General features: G+C 41.3%; 2 protein-coding genes across 6 annotated transcripts in view; both read right to left on the reverse strand.

Moving 5' to 3' along the window:
- Positions 1-6450, reverse strand: part of LOC115537254 (C-C motif chemokine 20) — a 25479-nt gene extending 19029 nt beyond the window's left edge. Inside the window, exons 1-5 of one of the 5 annotated variants that reach the window (XM_030349031.1) lie at positions 3690-3931; positions 3452-3560; positions 3204-3281; positions 3016-3082; positions 2352-2886 (exon numbers count right to left, since the gene is read on the reverse strand). In XM_030349031.1, the coding sequence (XP_030204891.1) occupies positions 2677-2886; positions 3016-3082; positions 3204-3281; positions 3452-3560; positions 3690-3768 (543 nt within the window). In that variant the 5' untranslated portion in view covers positions 3769-3931 and the 3' untranslated portion in view covers positions 2352-2676. Of the gene's footprint in view, positions 1-2351; positions 2887-3015; positions 3083-3203; positions 3282-3451; positions 3564-3689; positions 3932-5335; positions 5667-5775; positions 5854-6024; positions 6137-6261 lie in introns of those variants that run through there. The other 4 variants (XM_030349029.1, XM_030349030.1, XM_030349032.1 and 1 more) reach the window with 4 other exon arrangements.
- The window catches only part of LOC115537269 (C-C motif chemokine 4), a 21929-nt gene extending 15461 nt beyond the window's left edge, over positions 1-6468 (reverse strand). The window contains exon 1 of the mRNA XM_030349049.1: positions 6341-6468. The gene's annotated coding sequence lies outside the window, so the exon portion shown is untranslated. The remainder of the gene's footprint in view (positions 1-6340) is intronic.
- Positions 6469-16172: the final 9704 nt, after the last annotated feature.

Genomic DNA, 16172 nt, shown 5'->3' on the forward strand with positions numbered 1-16172 from the left:
CAAAACTGAGTTGGGGGTTCCATTTTTACACCAAGATTTGTGACTGTCGATGAGAGAGGGATATTTGAGCCAGAAAAGGTGATGCTGGTTATGGATGATGATTTGGTCTGGTGAGAGGAGCCGACCAGGATGGCTTCGGTTCTGGAGCTGTTGAGTTGGAGGAAATTGTGCTCCATCCATGCCTTAAGGCACGTTGGACCTATTTTTTGGAGGGGGGGTGGGGGGGGGTGCTGGAAATTGGCAGCGGTGCGTGCAGCACTATCCAACACGGCAGTAGACTACTGGTTAGAATCATAGGTTAACCATTGATACCGGATACTGCGCAACGCAACATTGTATCTCCTGCCGGGTGCTGCTTGGCGCAGCATTGTTGTTTTATCTAATTCTCATGGCGCGTGCAGCATAGCATGCACTGTCATTGGTTCAAATACACCAATGACAGTGCATTTGTAAAACCACATGACCACCCAACTGTTGTGTGGTTTGCCGTAAATCACATCAATCCAAAAAAAAACAGTTAGTGGCGTTCAGAGCGCAGAACCTAGGTCTACTGTAGGCTACTGACGAATATCACACAACACGACATACACATTAGGCTACTTCTATTTAGTAACAATATTTATTAATTTAGGCTATTTGGCTGCTCCAACTCAAGTCAGCCCAGCCAGGCGATAGTTAGGTTTCGGTTTTCAAAACTTAAAGGGGACATATCATACCAACAGGTGTGAGTGAGTTTGAAAATGTGCAGCATTGTGACATCACAGGTGGGCGTGTCCACCTAGATGTGTGCTGGATAGATCAGTCTACCAGCCTACCCAGTGGACTGTAGCAAACGTTGCTCATCTATTCGTCACACATCTAGGTGGACACGCCCGCCAGTGATGTCACAATGCTGCACATTTTGAAAACGGCTTGTTTTGGCTAATCACACTCACACCTGGTGGTATGATATGTCCCCTTTAAGTTGCGGCCCTACTTCCCCTACCACACCCCTACTTCCAACGACCCTCTATACCTTTATCTCCTCCAGACACGTGGTGAGTTTTGATGGGGATGACGGCGATGTTGAAGGTGGGGTGGCAGCTGTGGCATTGACATAGAGCTGTGTGTCGTCGGCATAGCAGTGGAATGACAATCCATGGCGTCTGATGACCTGACCAAGGGGGATGAGGTAGAGGATGAAGAGGATGGGGCCAAGGACTGAACCCTGGGGGACACCGCAAGTGACTGTGTGTGGGTTCAAACCACGTTAACCTCGATATCGTGGTTTGGAGCAGAGGCAATCACCATAGCAACCATGAGAGTCACGTGATGTGGACGCAGGCCCATTGAAAAAAAAAAAGGTCAAAAAAACGCAGGCATATCAAATGTATAGAGCTGTTATTGTAGAACTCTGGTGTAGGACAGGGTTTAAAGGACGTGGGTTTCAAAATCTAATAAATCGGATTGTTGTTTCGACAAATCCATAACTAGGGAGTGCACTGCGCAGCCCGGAGCACACCTTTTAGAAAAAAAGTCTCCGGATTGAAATGTAATTGGTTTACTAATTATTTAATTAAATATTAAAATACGTATTATGCATATACAAATATACAATTATTTAGTTATAATATTATAAGTATACCATAGCTTTTATTCAATTATCGTTATAAAAAGATCTGTATCTGACCATTGAAAATCCACTTCAACCAATGTGTCCAACCAGACGATATTAAAAATATTCATCTTCACCAAACCTATGAAGATGAATAAGGATGCAAGTGAACCGGGCGCGGTATATTTAGATAAATTATTCCTGCCGAATATGTTTGATGTTTGCAGAAAATAGAACTAAGGCTTACGGTAATTGATCTTAACTTAAGGTTATAATTGAGGCCTTCCACAAACTAAAAACATACTGTTCATTTTCATCTGGAGAATGGCATTCTTATCGCACAATCACATGATTTACCACCAATTCCCTTAAAAGATATTCATTATTGGTGCTTATTAATATGAATTGTATCATGGATGACGACACCGATATATTGTTGTTTCTCTTTCTTCTGATAAATGCACATATTGTAAGTCTTCTTGGATAAAACAATCTGCTAAATGCCCTTAATGTAAAATGAAAATGTAAAACAAGGACAGAATGAAGGAAACCAATAATCCATAACTTTAGAAGCAGAGTGACCCTTCCGAGAGGCTCTGAGGCAGACCTGTCCATATGCTCAGCTAAGCGTTTATGTTTAGATATTTTACCAGTAGTAAAGTAATGATTGATTTGGAAGCAGTTACTGAGGTTATTTTCAAAGATCGGCAAAGATGCCAAAGGACAAATCATGAAATAATGAAGATAGAGAGTCAGGTTATAGAATAGGACATATTTTATTGATATTCAAACCCACAAAATACTTTTGAATATTAAAATTCTAAAAACGATGAATGCAATTAATAAATAGGACTCTCTTTTGAAAATACATTTAAATGTTGTGCTATATTATCATAATTTAATAAATAACCTATAACGGGTTGACAATGTAGAGAAGAGGATTAGGGCAAAATGTGATTCTTTTTTTTGAGTTCTGACTTCAAACTCAGAACTCATTCAAAAAAATTGGCACGTGCCCCTAAACCAATTCCGCAAAAATCCTTGTATGTCTGGAGTTCCCTAAATTAATTTTAAAAAAAAATCTAGCAGCTCATTGTTTTCCTCTTCAAAAGTATCTGGTCAGCCATCTTGGAGCTCGTTGGCCGCCGCTGAATAAGATGCATTTCTATTGGACGGTATAATGCGTTGAGGGCGTGGCGTTGGTTCACTCCAATGGTGGAGGAGAGGAGCTGGAGGTGATGAGCTACAGGAAGGCAGTGGCGGAGGCCAATGCTAATCTTTTTTCTGCCCGGCTGTGAATCACAAAAACAGAGACTTAGATTTTGTTTTTCATAAACCATGCTGTGTGTGAATGAATGAGTGTGTGTGAATGAGTACGTGAAGGAATGAGGGTGTCGGTGAATTAGTGAGGGATACTTCACCTCTTGAAGGAGGGGGGGAAGGTGATAAGGAGGGAGGGGGCGGAGGCCAATGCTGCTTTGTCTCATCCTGTGAAACACAAACAAAGAGACTTAGATTTTGTTTTTCAGAAACTGTGTGGGGATAGTTAGGTGAGTGATTGAGTATGTGAATGAATGAGTGTGTGAGTGAATGAGTGAGGGACACTTACATAAGCTGCCTGACCTTCCCCTTCACCCAGCTCTCATCATGTTTGCAGCAGTACAAACTACCGCTCTCTGTTTGGAAACTACACAAAACACAGAGACACCGTGAGTAGTCTGAGCCATGGATGACACCCTGTATGTGGTTAACACATCCTAACACAAGTTTAAACGAAGACACACATCGTAGCACACGTTCAAAGCTAGAGATGTTTCTGTTAAAGAACACATTCGTTCTATATGGCTGGTCACTTACATGATGGCATTGACACAGTGATTGTTTCTCTTTTGCACCGTGTAGTCCACGATGGTTTCAGTGATCTGCTGTCTGCTCACCCTGGTGCAGCATTCAGAGAACTTCGGAACTGCTGAAGGAGGGACAGAAAGACGGTTAGTTTTCCCTAACTTTCACATTGTAAGACGGCAGTCCGTACCTCGGTTCTCGTGGCGTACCCTGAGAACCCAGGTCCCCGTCGGCCCCATCCTCCCCTCACCTGCAGATCCTTGTCCGATCAGAGCGACCACCACAGCCAGCAGCAGCAGGCTCTTCGTCACGATGCCACAGGTCGTCATCTTCACTGGTTCTGAAATAGACAGGAGGAGGGCAAAGAAGATCTGGTGTTAATGCTCTTCTACCGTTAGACCAGTGGACTGCCCTCTCTCAGCAGGAAAAGTGCTGAGAGAGAAGTGCTGGAGTGGTTCTCTTCCGTCTCTTACTCTCTCTCTTTTGCACTCTCTCTCTTTTACTCTCTCTCTCTCTCTCTCTCTCTCTCTCTCTCTCTCTCTCTCTCTCTCTTTTACGCTCTCTCTCTCTCTTTCGCTATCGCTCTCTCTCTCTCTCTCTCTTTTACACACTCTCTCTCTCTCGCTCTCTCTCTCTCCTTCGTTCTCGCTATCTCTCTCTTTCACTCAATCTCTAGATCGATATGTATATAGATATATAAATATATTGATTATATCATGGTTTCTCAACGGGGGAAGGTACCGCCACCTGGGGGGCGTTCGCACAACCTAGCGATCTGTTTTCGCGGTGCCCGTGGTTCCCGGGCCATTCATTCATTCGTTCACGGGGCACGGTGGGAGTCGCGGGAGACGCGGGAGTGCCATGGCCACGGTCGCGGTTCTCTCTCTCTCTCTCTCTCTCTCTCTCTCTCTCTCTCTCTCTCTCTCTCTCTCTCTCTCTCTCTCTCTCTGCACACACACACACGCGCACACACACGCACACACACATTTGTGTCCTGTACAATGATTTTTAGATTTCTTCTTTGTAAAACTTGAAAAATAAAGTAAGTTTTGGCTTTGGAAAAGTAATTATTTTACTCATTATACAAATAGGCTTTGCTGTTAAGGCTGTGACAGGTTACAGAGGCATTGGGCTTCTTTTGGGCTTGTTTTTGATGTGAGAGTTGCTTATTTGTCTGGCGAGAGTTGGCAACACTGCTTCAGACTGAGTTCAGGGTCACTCCACACCCCCTCTGATTGACAGTGGCGGGAGTTGCTCAGTCACACTGAGCAACTCACTGTGAGGATTCCCGGGAGAAGTTGGATGTTTGGTGATTAGCATCCGGACCACTTCTCCCAAACAAACACTCGCTGTGTTCCGAAACTAATGTTGGCCCAAATAAGTGTGTAGCTACCATGTGTATTTTCATGCATGAAACGAATTGGGGGCAAACGTCTAGGCTACGGTGTCCTTCTAGCAAGAGGCCCAATCCTAAGCCTCCTCCTCAAGGAGCATGTTGGGGTTCCATGCAAGTCCCTCCAGATAGAAGGATCTACGACATGAGCCGGTCTGAAAGCAGACCTAGAAAGAAGAAGTTCCGTTAGTGGGACAGGAAGGCAGAAATTCACCTTCTGAGTTGTTCGTTCTTTTCACTGGTTGCATCACACAGAGTATATTTAGTGTTCCATCGTCTCTTTCTGTGATACTGAATCTAATTCCTATCGGGTGGTATCATATCCTTTTTGTCTGTCTGTATCCTGTTCTCCCTTTATAATTCTATCATAGTCAGCTCTGAGCTCCCTGAAAGACCTCTTCACTAACAGAGCAGAGACGGAACGTTTTCATGACCTGACCTGTCGCCATATCTGATTTAGGTTTGGATTCAATTCAAATGTAAAGCAAGTCATAAAACAGTTGTTGAATAATGAAGACAGGCCGAAGCATTTAATCAGAGTCATAAGAATGACATTGAATGACATAAGTCAGTTGAACCTGAGGTAATAAACATTCTTGTTTTAATTTTGACATCATGGGGTGACGTTTATTTTGGGAAGTTCATTGTTTTCCTCCTCCAATGCATCTGGTCAGGTGGTCAGCCATCTTGGAGCTCATTGGCCCCCACTGAATAAGATGCATTTCTATTGGACGGTATAACGTGTTGAGGACGTGCCGGTGGCTCCCTCCAATGGTGGAGGAGAGGAGCTACAGGGACGAGGGGGCGGAGGCCAATGCTGCTCTTTTTTTCGCCCTGTGAAACACAAACACAGAGACTTACATTACATTCTTCATAAAATGTGTGTGAATGAATGAGTGTGTGAGTGAATGAATATGTGAGTGAATGAGTGAGGGACACTTACCTAAGCTGCCTGATCTTCCTCATCACCCAGGGCTCATTATGTTTGCAGCAGTACAAACTACCACTCTCTGTTTGGAAACTACACAAAACACAGAGACACCGTGAGCAGTCTGAGCCATGGATGACACCCTATCTGAGGTTAACACATCCTAACACACACGTTTAAACGAAGACACACATCTTAACACACGTTCAAAGCTAGAGATGTTCTTTTGAAGAACACATTCGTTCCATATTGCTGGTCACTTACATGATGGCATTGACGCAGGGATAGTTTCTCTTTTGCACCATGTAGTCCACGATGGTTTCAGTGATCTGCTGTTTGCTCACCCTGGTGCAGCATTCAGTGACCCTCGGATCTGCTGAAGGAGGGACAGAAAGACGGTTACTTTCCCTAACTTTCACATTGTAAGATGGCAGTCCGTACCTCGGTTCTCATGGCGTCCCCTGAGAACCCAGGTCCCCGTCGTCCCCATCCTCCCCTCACCTGCAGATCCTTGTCCGGTCAGAGCGACCACCACAGCCAGCAGCAGCAGGCTCTTCGTCACGGGGCCACAGGTCGTCATCTTCACTGGTTCGGATTGGCCGCTGCTAACGGGAAATCGAATCAAGAGATTGACAGGAGGACGGCAAAGAAGATCTGGTGTTAATGCTCTGCTATCGTTAGACCAGTGGACTGCCCTCTCGCAGCAGGACAGGGATATTTATATTGTGAAAAGGAGAAGTGCTGTAGTGGTATGTCTCTTCCGTCACTTACTCTCTCTCTCTCTCTCTCTCTCTCTCTCTCTCTCTCTCTCTCTCTCTCTCACCCAATCTCTTAGTCTGTAGATCTATATGTATAGATATATAAATATATCTACTATATGTATGTCTATAAATATATTGATCTATATGTATACACATAAATATATTGATTATATCTATCTCTCTCTTTAACAATCTGTCGACCTCGAACGTGTCCCGACCCTCCCTAGGGAAGCCCCTGTTTGACGTCTTTCTGACACAATATCGGAAGTCTCTCTCAAGTCCCTTTGCTCTGGAAAATGGAAGGAACCAAGAAAGGGAAGAGGAGGAAGGATTACAAGCCAAGAAAGAAAAAAGTCTCCCACGCATTTGTTTCTTGGAAGTTACTACAAGCCTTATTTACTGTAAGTGTCGGCCATGTTGGTCGTGCTGCGTCTTGAAAGAAGTGCACGTGGGTTTAGAACCAAAATTGCCACTAAGTGAACGACCATTTAATCCTTTGTTTAGTTGACTGGTCCCAATTATTTTTGGGACCACATTGTATATTACAATGTGGTTTACATGAGTCTGCCGTTTCTACATATCGGCTCTGGTTGAAAGCCATATTGAAAAAACCTTAAAGAAAAAAAATATATATACAATTTGCTACCATATATGTCTACCCCAATATGTAGACCTCTGGTTGTCCCAATAGCCACTCTGATCGGCTCTCTCTCCAGGTGTGTCTGTATAACTTGCTTGTTTGGAATGTGTTTAGTATCTACATATAATATTGGTTGTGTGTCTTCTTTCCTCTCATCCTCAACTGTAAATCATTTGGATGAAAACAGCCTCTTCTAAATGTTTTTATCGCCCCGTTTTTAGGATACGCTGCAAGATTCAGAATTTTGGTCAAGGTGTTTTCTTAGTATCACAGTCCGTGTGAACGGACACTTGAGGTCGTTGATTCACTTCCTCTTCCCACAAGAGTGTTTCAATGAAGTGGGAACAACTCTTGTTCAAACTTGTGAAAGAGACAAATATGATGACAAGCAATAAAGAGTCTGTCAGAAATATAGAAGGATAGACAGACAGACAGACAGACAGACAGACAGACAGACAGACAGACAGACAGACAGACAGACAGACAGACAGACAGACAGACAGACAGACAGACAGATATAAAGAGAGATTTATTGATGGATAGGCAGACAGTAAAAGATACAGACAGATAGATGGATGGATAGATAGATAGAGATAGAGAGCGAGAGATATAAAGAGAGAGAAAATGAATGATGGATAGAGAGGACAGGCAGACTGAAAGAGAGACAGCCAGACAGACAGACAGACAGACAGACATACAGCCAGATAGATAGAGAGATATAGACTGACAAAAATGCAGACAGACAGACAAGCAGAGATAGACAAACAGACAGACATGTATCTGGATAGATAGTCGTTAATGACGATGATAGAATAAGTGTGAATCACAGGGGCCACACCCCATGCTCATGCATTACTTGCATACCTTAGTGACTGACCAGGTTACCATGGGAACAACTAACACCCTCCATCACATGCCCCCCTCCCTCAATAGCCACAAGGTTCCCATTCCCAGACATCACTCTCTCACACATTGACCCACTCAATCGCTGTAATAGAATGGATGTCATGTAAAACAGATCCCATTTGTGAACTTGCTCGTTCATGCAGACTCAAGATCTCTCGACCGCCCTCTAGTGGCCAGAGTGAAAAGAGTTCAGACAAATTACTGTAGATTAGAAAGATAAACCACATTTATGAAGATGAATAAGGATGCAAGAGAACCGTGCGTGGTATATTTAGGATTTTTCATGCCGAATCATTTTGTTGTTGAAAATAAAATTAAGGCTTAAGGTAATTTCTCTTAATTTAAGGAAATAATTTAGGCTTCCTTCCACTAACCAACACACGCTGTCCATTTTCATCTCATAAACTGGAGAATGGCATTCTTATCGCACAATCACATGATTTACCACCGATTCCGATATTCATTATTGGTGCTTATTACAGTTTTTCTCAGTCGCTTTGGTACATTTCTCGAATCATCCTCAACATTTGCAAAACAGTTAATGCATTTCTCAAAACAATTCTTAAAAAAATAGCAAAACACCATGGATTACCTGCAAGAGCCATAGTCTCTTGCTCAAAATCCTTTGTTCATCTCTCAAAAGTAAATATCTGTCAATGAATGTGTCAGGGCCATCAGAATGAGAAGTCATTTGGTCATTGTGTACGGATAAGACAGTCAAATTTCTTAGTCATGTTGTCAATATAACGGTGTACTCTGCAGGGATTTTCTGATGTAAAATATGGCTAAAGTTTTGAAGACGGTTATTGTAAATTGTAAGTTACACCTGTATGTGGGAGATTGATTGCAAGAGACTGGACAAGATTCACATTTACGCTTTGACTGTTTGTACTGTAATTTGTTGATGTCATTGTAGCAATGAACAGGACAATCTCCTTAGGGTACACTGTACATGCATTGCTGTAGGAATTACAGTGCAGTCTTCCTAGACCTCCTGACATTCCTGTATGTTGTGCCACAAATTCTCATTTTCACGCAACCTCAGTCCTCTTTCTCACTGGCTGTTGACCCCGTCCAATTCCTTGTCCTTTCATTGTCAGACAATGTAACATTGTGTTGTGCTCCAGCTACTTGCTAGCAGTGGTGGGTACCGGCCCGGTTCTACGGGGGTGCATAAGCATGCATTGCACCCCCAAAAAAAATGTTTGCACCCTCAATTGAAAAAGAAAATAATGATGAAAGATATTATTTTTTTTATAAATATGATAAAAATAATAAAATACTTGCTCACAAAACAAATTGTAATGAAACCTGTGAGAATTTCCATTAAATACCGTTGAGATATGAGCATCCAACATCACTCTGACTGTTCACCAAACTGACAAAATCACTCCGCATTTATGTATGGTGGTTTGTTTATATGTTGCTTGGCAACAGTCCGCTCAGTGGGGGATCTATTTTTGTTGCCGGAAGCAATTTCATTCGTTTATATGATTAAATAAACAAATCGAAATCTATTATCAATTATTATTATTAACAGTACATTTTACTAGTAGGCCTATAACTGTTGCATAAAGCAATATCACACTCGAGGTCGCAATGTTGTCGCTCTATATCAGCGCTGCTGTGATTGGCCGCCGGCCGGCATCGTGTGCAAAATGCACGCACCTATATAGTACATCTATATGGGTTTGTAAGAATCACATGTGGCCCTAATCCTCTTCTCTACATTGTCATCCGACGTTGAACTTCTTCGGCAGCAACAGTTATATATCCGTTGGATATCCGTTGGATATCCAATACATGTATTAAATGTATTATGTTCATAAGAACCCATATTTCTTTTTATTGCATTTATTTACAATCGTGTTAACTTTAAGAGTATGATTACTTTTTGTTCAAAGTTCAAAGTCTGAAAGTGTTCTTTCCTTGTTCAGCTAAAATCTGTTTTATTTTTAAGTGGCAATGTACAATTATTTGTTATGTCAAATATCCTGCCACAATTTATAAAAAATAAACGTTATTTTTGAATTGCAGTCACATGTTTTTTTTTTTGCGTAGAATTCTGTTATTTTTTACACCTCAAAATCCTATCTCATATTCAAAGCTATCTAAGATATCAATAAGCTAATGTTGCAGCTGAAATGTTCTCCACATCACAAGACATGATATGATACCATCTTTTAAGCACAGTAATTGTTTGTTGTCCCAACATGTCAGTAGAACTACGCAGAAGTGCTTGTCTATGGTAGGAAAAGCCTGTGTGTAAAAAAGCGAAGTCTGAACTGAAGCTGGGTAGCTGGTTTTAGTATAGTACTGGTGCACCCCCTGTAATCTCAGATGCACCCCAAGGCATTCTGTTCTGGAACCGGGCCTGGGTGGGTAGTAACGCATAACAAGTAACGCAAATTAGTAAAAAAAAGTAAATTTTTCGGGTAACGAGTACTATTCAAGTTCCTTTTTTAAGTCTGTAATTTTACCCTTACTCAAGTAAATATTTGATTTAGAATTCTACTCTTTACTCAATTACATTTTCCATTGTGCCTTCAATAAAATGGGTATTTTGATAAAGACATTATCGTCGTTGACTGTAAGCGTACACGTTAGCGACGCGCCCCCCTTATGTTGCAACATTGTTGCGATTCCATAGCCGAGGAGACGAGTCGACCGTTACGTTGGGACTGAGGAATAGAAACGCATGGATCCAGACGCGCAGGAAGATATTTTCGCCAGGGGGTGCAGAGTTACAGTCCACGTATAGTTTATATAATTCTAAAGATACTATGTTACACTGTATTCTGCAGACCACTCACAAACTTGTTCGTCATTGTCGTGTCTGGCTCTGTGAGTGTGTGTGCATGCTATGCGCGTAGGCTGGATAAATCTGATTGCCCAATCAGCCAACCAAGTCAGTCTCGTTTGTGTTTAATTGGTTGTGTTCCTACAAAGCTCTTGCCTTTTGTCACATGCACAGAGCTTAATGCAAATTTGTTTGAAATGAAATTATCTTTTTTGTTGTACATATTGCTTTTGTTGTACAACTTGTGAAGAAATGTTTTAGGAGTGCATCTCTTTCTCTCCCTCACTCATTCACGCATTCTAACACGTTAAGTCTTTTTCACTGATCCAAGCACTCCAATACAAAAATGTAAAGTAACTTGTAATTTGAGTAACTTTAAAACAAAGTACTTTTTTACTCTTACTCAAGTAGGTTTTCCAATTGGAATATTTACTTTTACTAAAGTAGATTTTGAAGGAAGTAATTTTACTTTTACTTGGGTTTAGATTTTCAGCACTCTACCACCACTGCTTGCTAGTTTATGGTTCATGAGATGCACCTTTGAGCTATTTCAGTAAACTGGTTGATCGTTGGTTGATCTAACACTTCACACATTTCACTTCTTTAGAGAAAGTCAAGGATCACCTGGTAGTAATTTACCAATGCAGGACACAGTAAGAAAAAAGTCTAATGGAAATGTATAGAAATATGCTTCACATATTATGACAACTTGTTCAACCATTTTGCATGTAAAGACTTATGCAATGAAATAATGCCTAAATGTTGTGGGGGTGAGACTGTTCAATATAGACCCATTTCAATACATTTTGATTAACATGGCAATTTATAATGTAGGAAAGAGCAGAGAATTGTACATAATTATTTGCATGAACATACCAAAGCATTTACAACTTGTTCAAATAAATGAGAAACTGCTTTTTTGATGTGCACAAGTGACACACTGATGTGAATGCTGAACAGGTAGTTTTGAGAATTTCAATTCTGATCTGAGAAATGTACCAAAGCGAGTGAGAAAAACTGCATCGTAGCATGGATGACGACCTCTTGTGGCCATGGAGGGCAAATGCATAAATCACGCGTGATTTATGTTGTCCGTTCTTTTCGAGATTAACTTGAAAGAAATTTTAAGTAATAACCACCTCCACGTGCAGATCGCATCGTCTGTGGATGAAAGCTCAATGAATGGTGCAGAAAAGACTCCAGATTGAATTTAAATATGGATGGACCCCACGTGTCCACATTGTCGCCTCTCGTCCTGATGATCAAAGTGGTGCATAGTGTTGCTGTTATCAGAAAGTCTACTTGTTAAGCTTTGGTTGCTAAACTCAGCTGAAGGTGACTTCCAGTCATCCAGTAGCCAGACGAAGCAACAGACAATAGCCCTGTGCTGTCAGACATAGGCCTAAATATACCAGTCAGACAGAAGATCCCCTCTTAGTCACACACATCAGGAAGAAATAGCGGGCTAAGCAGACATATTTCTATGAATAGGTTTCAGAACGACTGATTGATATTCAATACACTGTTATTTTGCGTAAGTAGAATCACGCTAGTTGAGTGAGTTGCACAGCTAGTGTGGACAGAACATTGAGTTGTTTGAATTCAAATGCCTTTATTCTTATCGGTTACAATTCCATGTTTTCATAAACCACACTAAAACAATTCGGATAAAAAAAAATAAACACTTTATTTTAACATTGTTTCCAATCCAAATCAAATATAAAAATTAAATAAATAAATAAATAAATAATAAAATAAATGCATTGTGAAGGATATTTGTGTTAATAGGTTTAAAAATAGAGAATAAATAATTAATAAATAAGAAAGAAAGAAATGGAAATGAGGGTCATCATTCAGGCCGCAGCAGTGGTTGGCAGGACACTCCCCTCTTAAAAGAGAGAGGGACAACAGTTTTACAATTCTGCAAACTTAAAATATCCTAAAATGGTTTTGCTTGTGCTAGAATTTAATACGTAACTGGCTTGATAAAGACGTTCATTCTTGATGTATTTTGTAAGGAATTTAGTCATTATTAATATTTTATTACGTATTCTATGCAAAAGAGGATTACAGCCACATGTGATGGAATACAAATACAATATGTGGCCCTAACTTCCTAAACGGACCTAAAACGAACAGAGCCCACACCATATAGTTACTGGGTGACAGTGATACACACCTTCGTGAGCATCTTCAGCTTCTGTTTGAGCCACCGGGCTCTCGGGTCCACACAGAACTTGTCGCCACTGGTGGTAACGAGACTGGAGAGAATCAAACAGGGTCACTTCACGTGAATTACACACCCAAACACACATGCATCGGACAGTGTCTCACCCTGAGCTAACTTTGAGCTCTTCTTTTCTTTCTTTTTTATGCAAGTTTAGATGGAGAGTCTAGCTGAACACTAAAAAGCTTGGTGACAGCACCACCTGTTGTTAGATATCAATGTATATATATCTCTTTCTCTATATATATATATATATATATATATATATATATATATATATATATATCGAGAGAATGGGAGACAGGGAGAGGAAATTAGAGAATTTGTCAGACATAAAGGAAGAGAGAGAGAGAGACCGTAGACAAGTCGGATGATGTCATCATCATGGGACATCACCTGGCCACAATTTGAGCCAATAAAAAAAAAAAAAAACCTGCACGGCCCATCCTTGCCAATGCTAAGAAATCGAGAGAGAGAGAGAAAGACAGAGAGACTACGAATCGCAGAGGAATGAGCCCGTGCACCAGAGCGTTCCAGCAGCTCTTACATGTAGGCCTGGATGCCGCAGTAGTCTTCGCTGCTCTGGGCCTCCTGCACGTAGCACTCCGACACGTGGCTCCGTATGATAGCTCTGCTGACGGACGGGCAGCAGGCGATTGCCCTCTGACCCTGCGCCTCGGCTGGAACCACAGAACCACAGGACAGGTCGGTTTAGATCGGTTTACCCTCCCGCTCCCGCTGTCTGCTGGGCCAAGGATACCCAAGTGTTCAGAGGAATCCTTTGGGATTTGATTGATGTCACGCAAACATACTCAAACCAATACTGCACAAAGAGAAACACAGACAAGCGCACGCACACGCACGCAGACACACTCACACACACACACGCACGCAGACACACTCACACCCACACACACACACACATACACACACACACAGACACATGCTCACACACACACACACACACACACACACACACACACACACACACACACACACACACACACACACACACACACACACACACACACACATCATACTTAAATGGTCATGCCCATACATGGACAGATTTAGTTCCTGACACATTTATTTTTTATATTTTAAAATTAAAATACAGACACACACACAAGCACACACAGTCCATGTTCACATACCTTGGAATGCAGACAGGATTATCATAATGAATGTGAGCAGCGTCAGGACACAGCTTGTCGTTTTTGAAGGAGATGTCCACATCTTGTGTCCTTAAGGCTACTGATGCGCTGGAGTCAGACAATTCTTCTGCTAAGTTCTGGACGACCGGGAGAGAAGATGCACTGTGGAAGACAGAGGGGGGGAACTTATATGTCTGAACAAAAGAGGAACCTCCTAGAGGCCCTGGACACAGGTTCTGTGGAAATAATCTCACACACACACACACACGCAAACACGCAAACACGCACGCACACACGCACATACACACACACACACACACACACACACACACACACACACACACACACACACACACAAACACACACATAAACACACATAAACAGACACACATCATACTTAAATGGTCATGCCCATACATGGACAGATTTAGTTCCTGACACATTTGATGTCTCAGGGTTCAAGCGAAAAAGTGCATGCGGCATTTTCCTAACTATCTATGTTAACTATCTCTATCATTTTTAATGACCTTGACCCTGTTTTCTCAGTGGATATTAACAAATTTGGGCCTTAATTCGAGTTGGAACATAATATGTTGTTGTTGAAAGTTTGCAGGTGTATAATAAATATATGGCCTGGCAGGCCACTTGAGACTGTACCTGTGATAATATGCAAACAAAATTAAATTTAATTGAAAGCAGTAATAACAGCCACTTTTCAGTTCAGGCATGGCACCTATGGCTTTGCGGTGTGCTGTGTTAGCATATGTAATGCTATACCTTACAACGCACCATCCATTATTAACTGAGGCTTTTTATTGCATTTCCCCTTATGCAGTCAGAAGCAACATTTATATGGCCGAAGTAGGAAATCATAAAAGCAACAAGTTTTCACATCAAACGAAAGATGTAATCGTTTATAGTTGGGGTAGAGCCGTATAGAGTTCTGCTTTTCACTGTTCCTGTAGGCTGAGAGACAAGGTGGGTCCAGTGATCGGGTTAAGGTGTTTGGGTTAGGTGTTAGATGGGTTAAGGGGTCGAGGTGAGGGATAGGGGTGTTTAAGTGGTTATGGTAGTTTGTCAGGGATAAGGTAAGGGGTTGGTTAAGTTGTTGGCCTTATTATATATTGAAGAGAAAAGGGAATGAAAATTTAAGATGAAATAAATCACAAATAAATACAGCAAAGTACTCCCGTTATTTGTAACCCTTGCTTGTTATGGTAATTTTACTCAGCCACTGGATTTGATATTTAAAAAAATTCAATGGACAAAGTTGAGGAATATTATTAGATTTGATTAATTTTATTTTAGCTAATAGCTTTTAAGTCTGTTAAACCAGCCTTTTCTTTTTTTCAATTGTATGCTGGGGAATGTCGTAGCCTAGGTATTAAGGAATGTGCCACATTTATCCTAAGGCTGTAGCCTATTGTGAGTGTACTCGACAGAACAAGAATCACCCTGTGACCCATCACAAACGGGGAGCCACTTCCCCGTCCGTGCGTAATGTCCACAACACTAGAATGTAAACTTGCACCGGAATAGCCTGCTATTATTAGGGTCCGTGGTCAGCGTTGTAATAATAACTGCACCGCGTCGCGAACGATGAATGCGTGGGACAAGACTGAAATATGAATGAAGCGCACGCGAGGAATCCGACTCATGGAACGAGCAGTTTAATTTGGATCACGTAGTAAAAGACAACATCACGTTACTGAGAAATGATGCAAATGTGAAATAAAGAGTAACAAAATAGGCTACATAAGATATAGCCTAATGAAGGCCATTATTAAAAGCAAAACATTATAAAGAAATTATTTTCTACTGTTTTATGATAGGTGAATAATATTTTAAAAACATTTTCCTGAATAATTGTAACCTTTTATTTCATAGTTTTGCAACATTTACTTATTTAGCATCCTCAATTCAG

Source organism: Gadus morhua, chromosome 23 (assembly GCF_902167405.1).
Source record: "Gadus morhua chromosome 23, gadMor3.0, whole genome shotgun sequence".
NCBI classification, from domain to species: Eukaryota; Metazoa; Chordata; class Actinopteri; order Gadiformes; family Gadidae; genus Gadus; species Gadus morhua.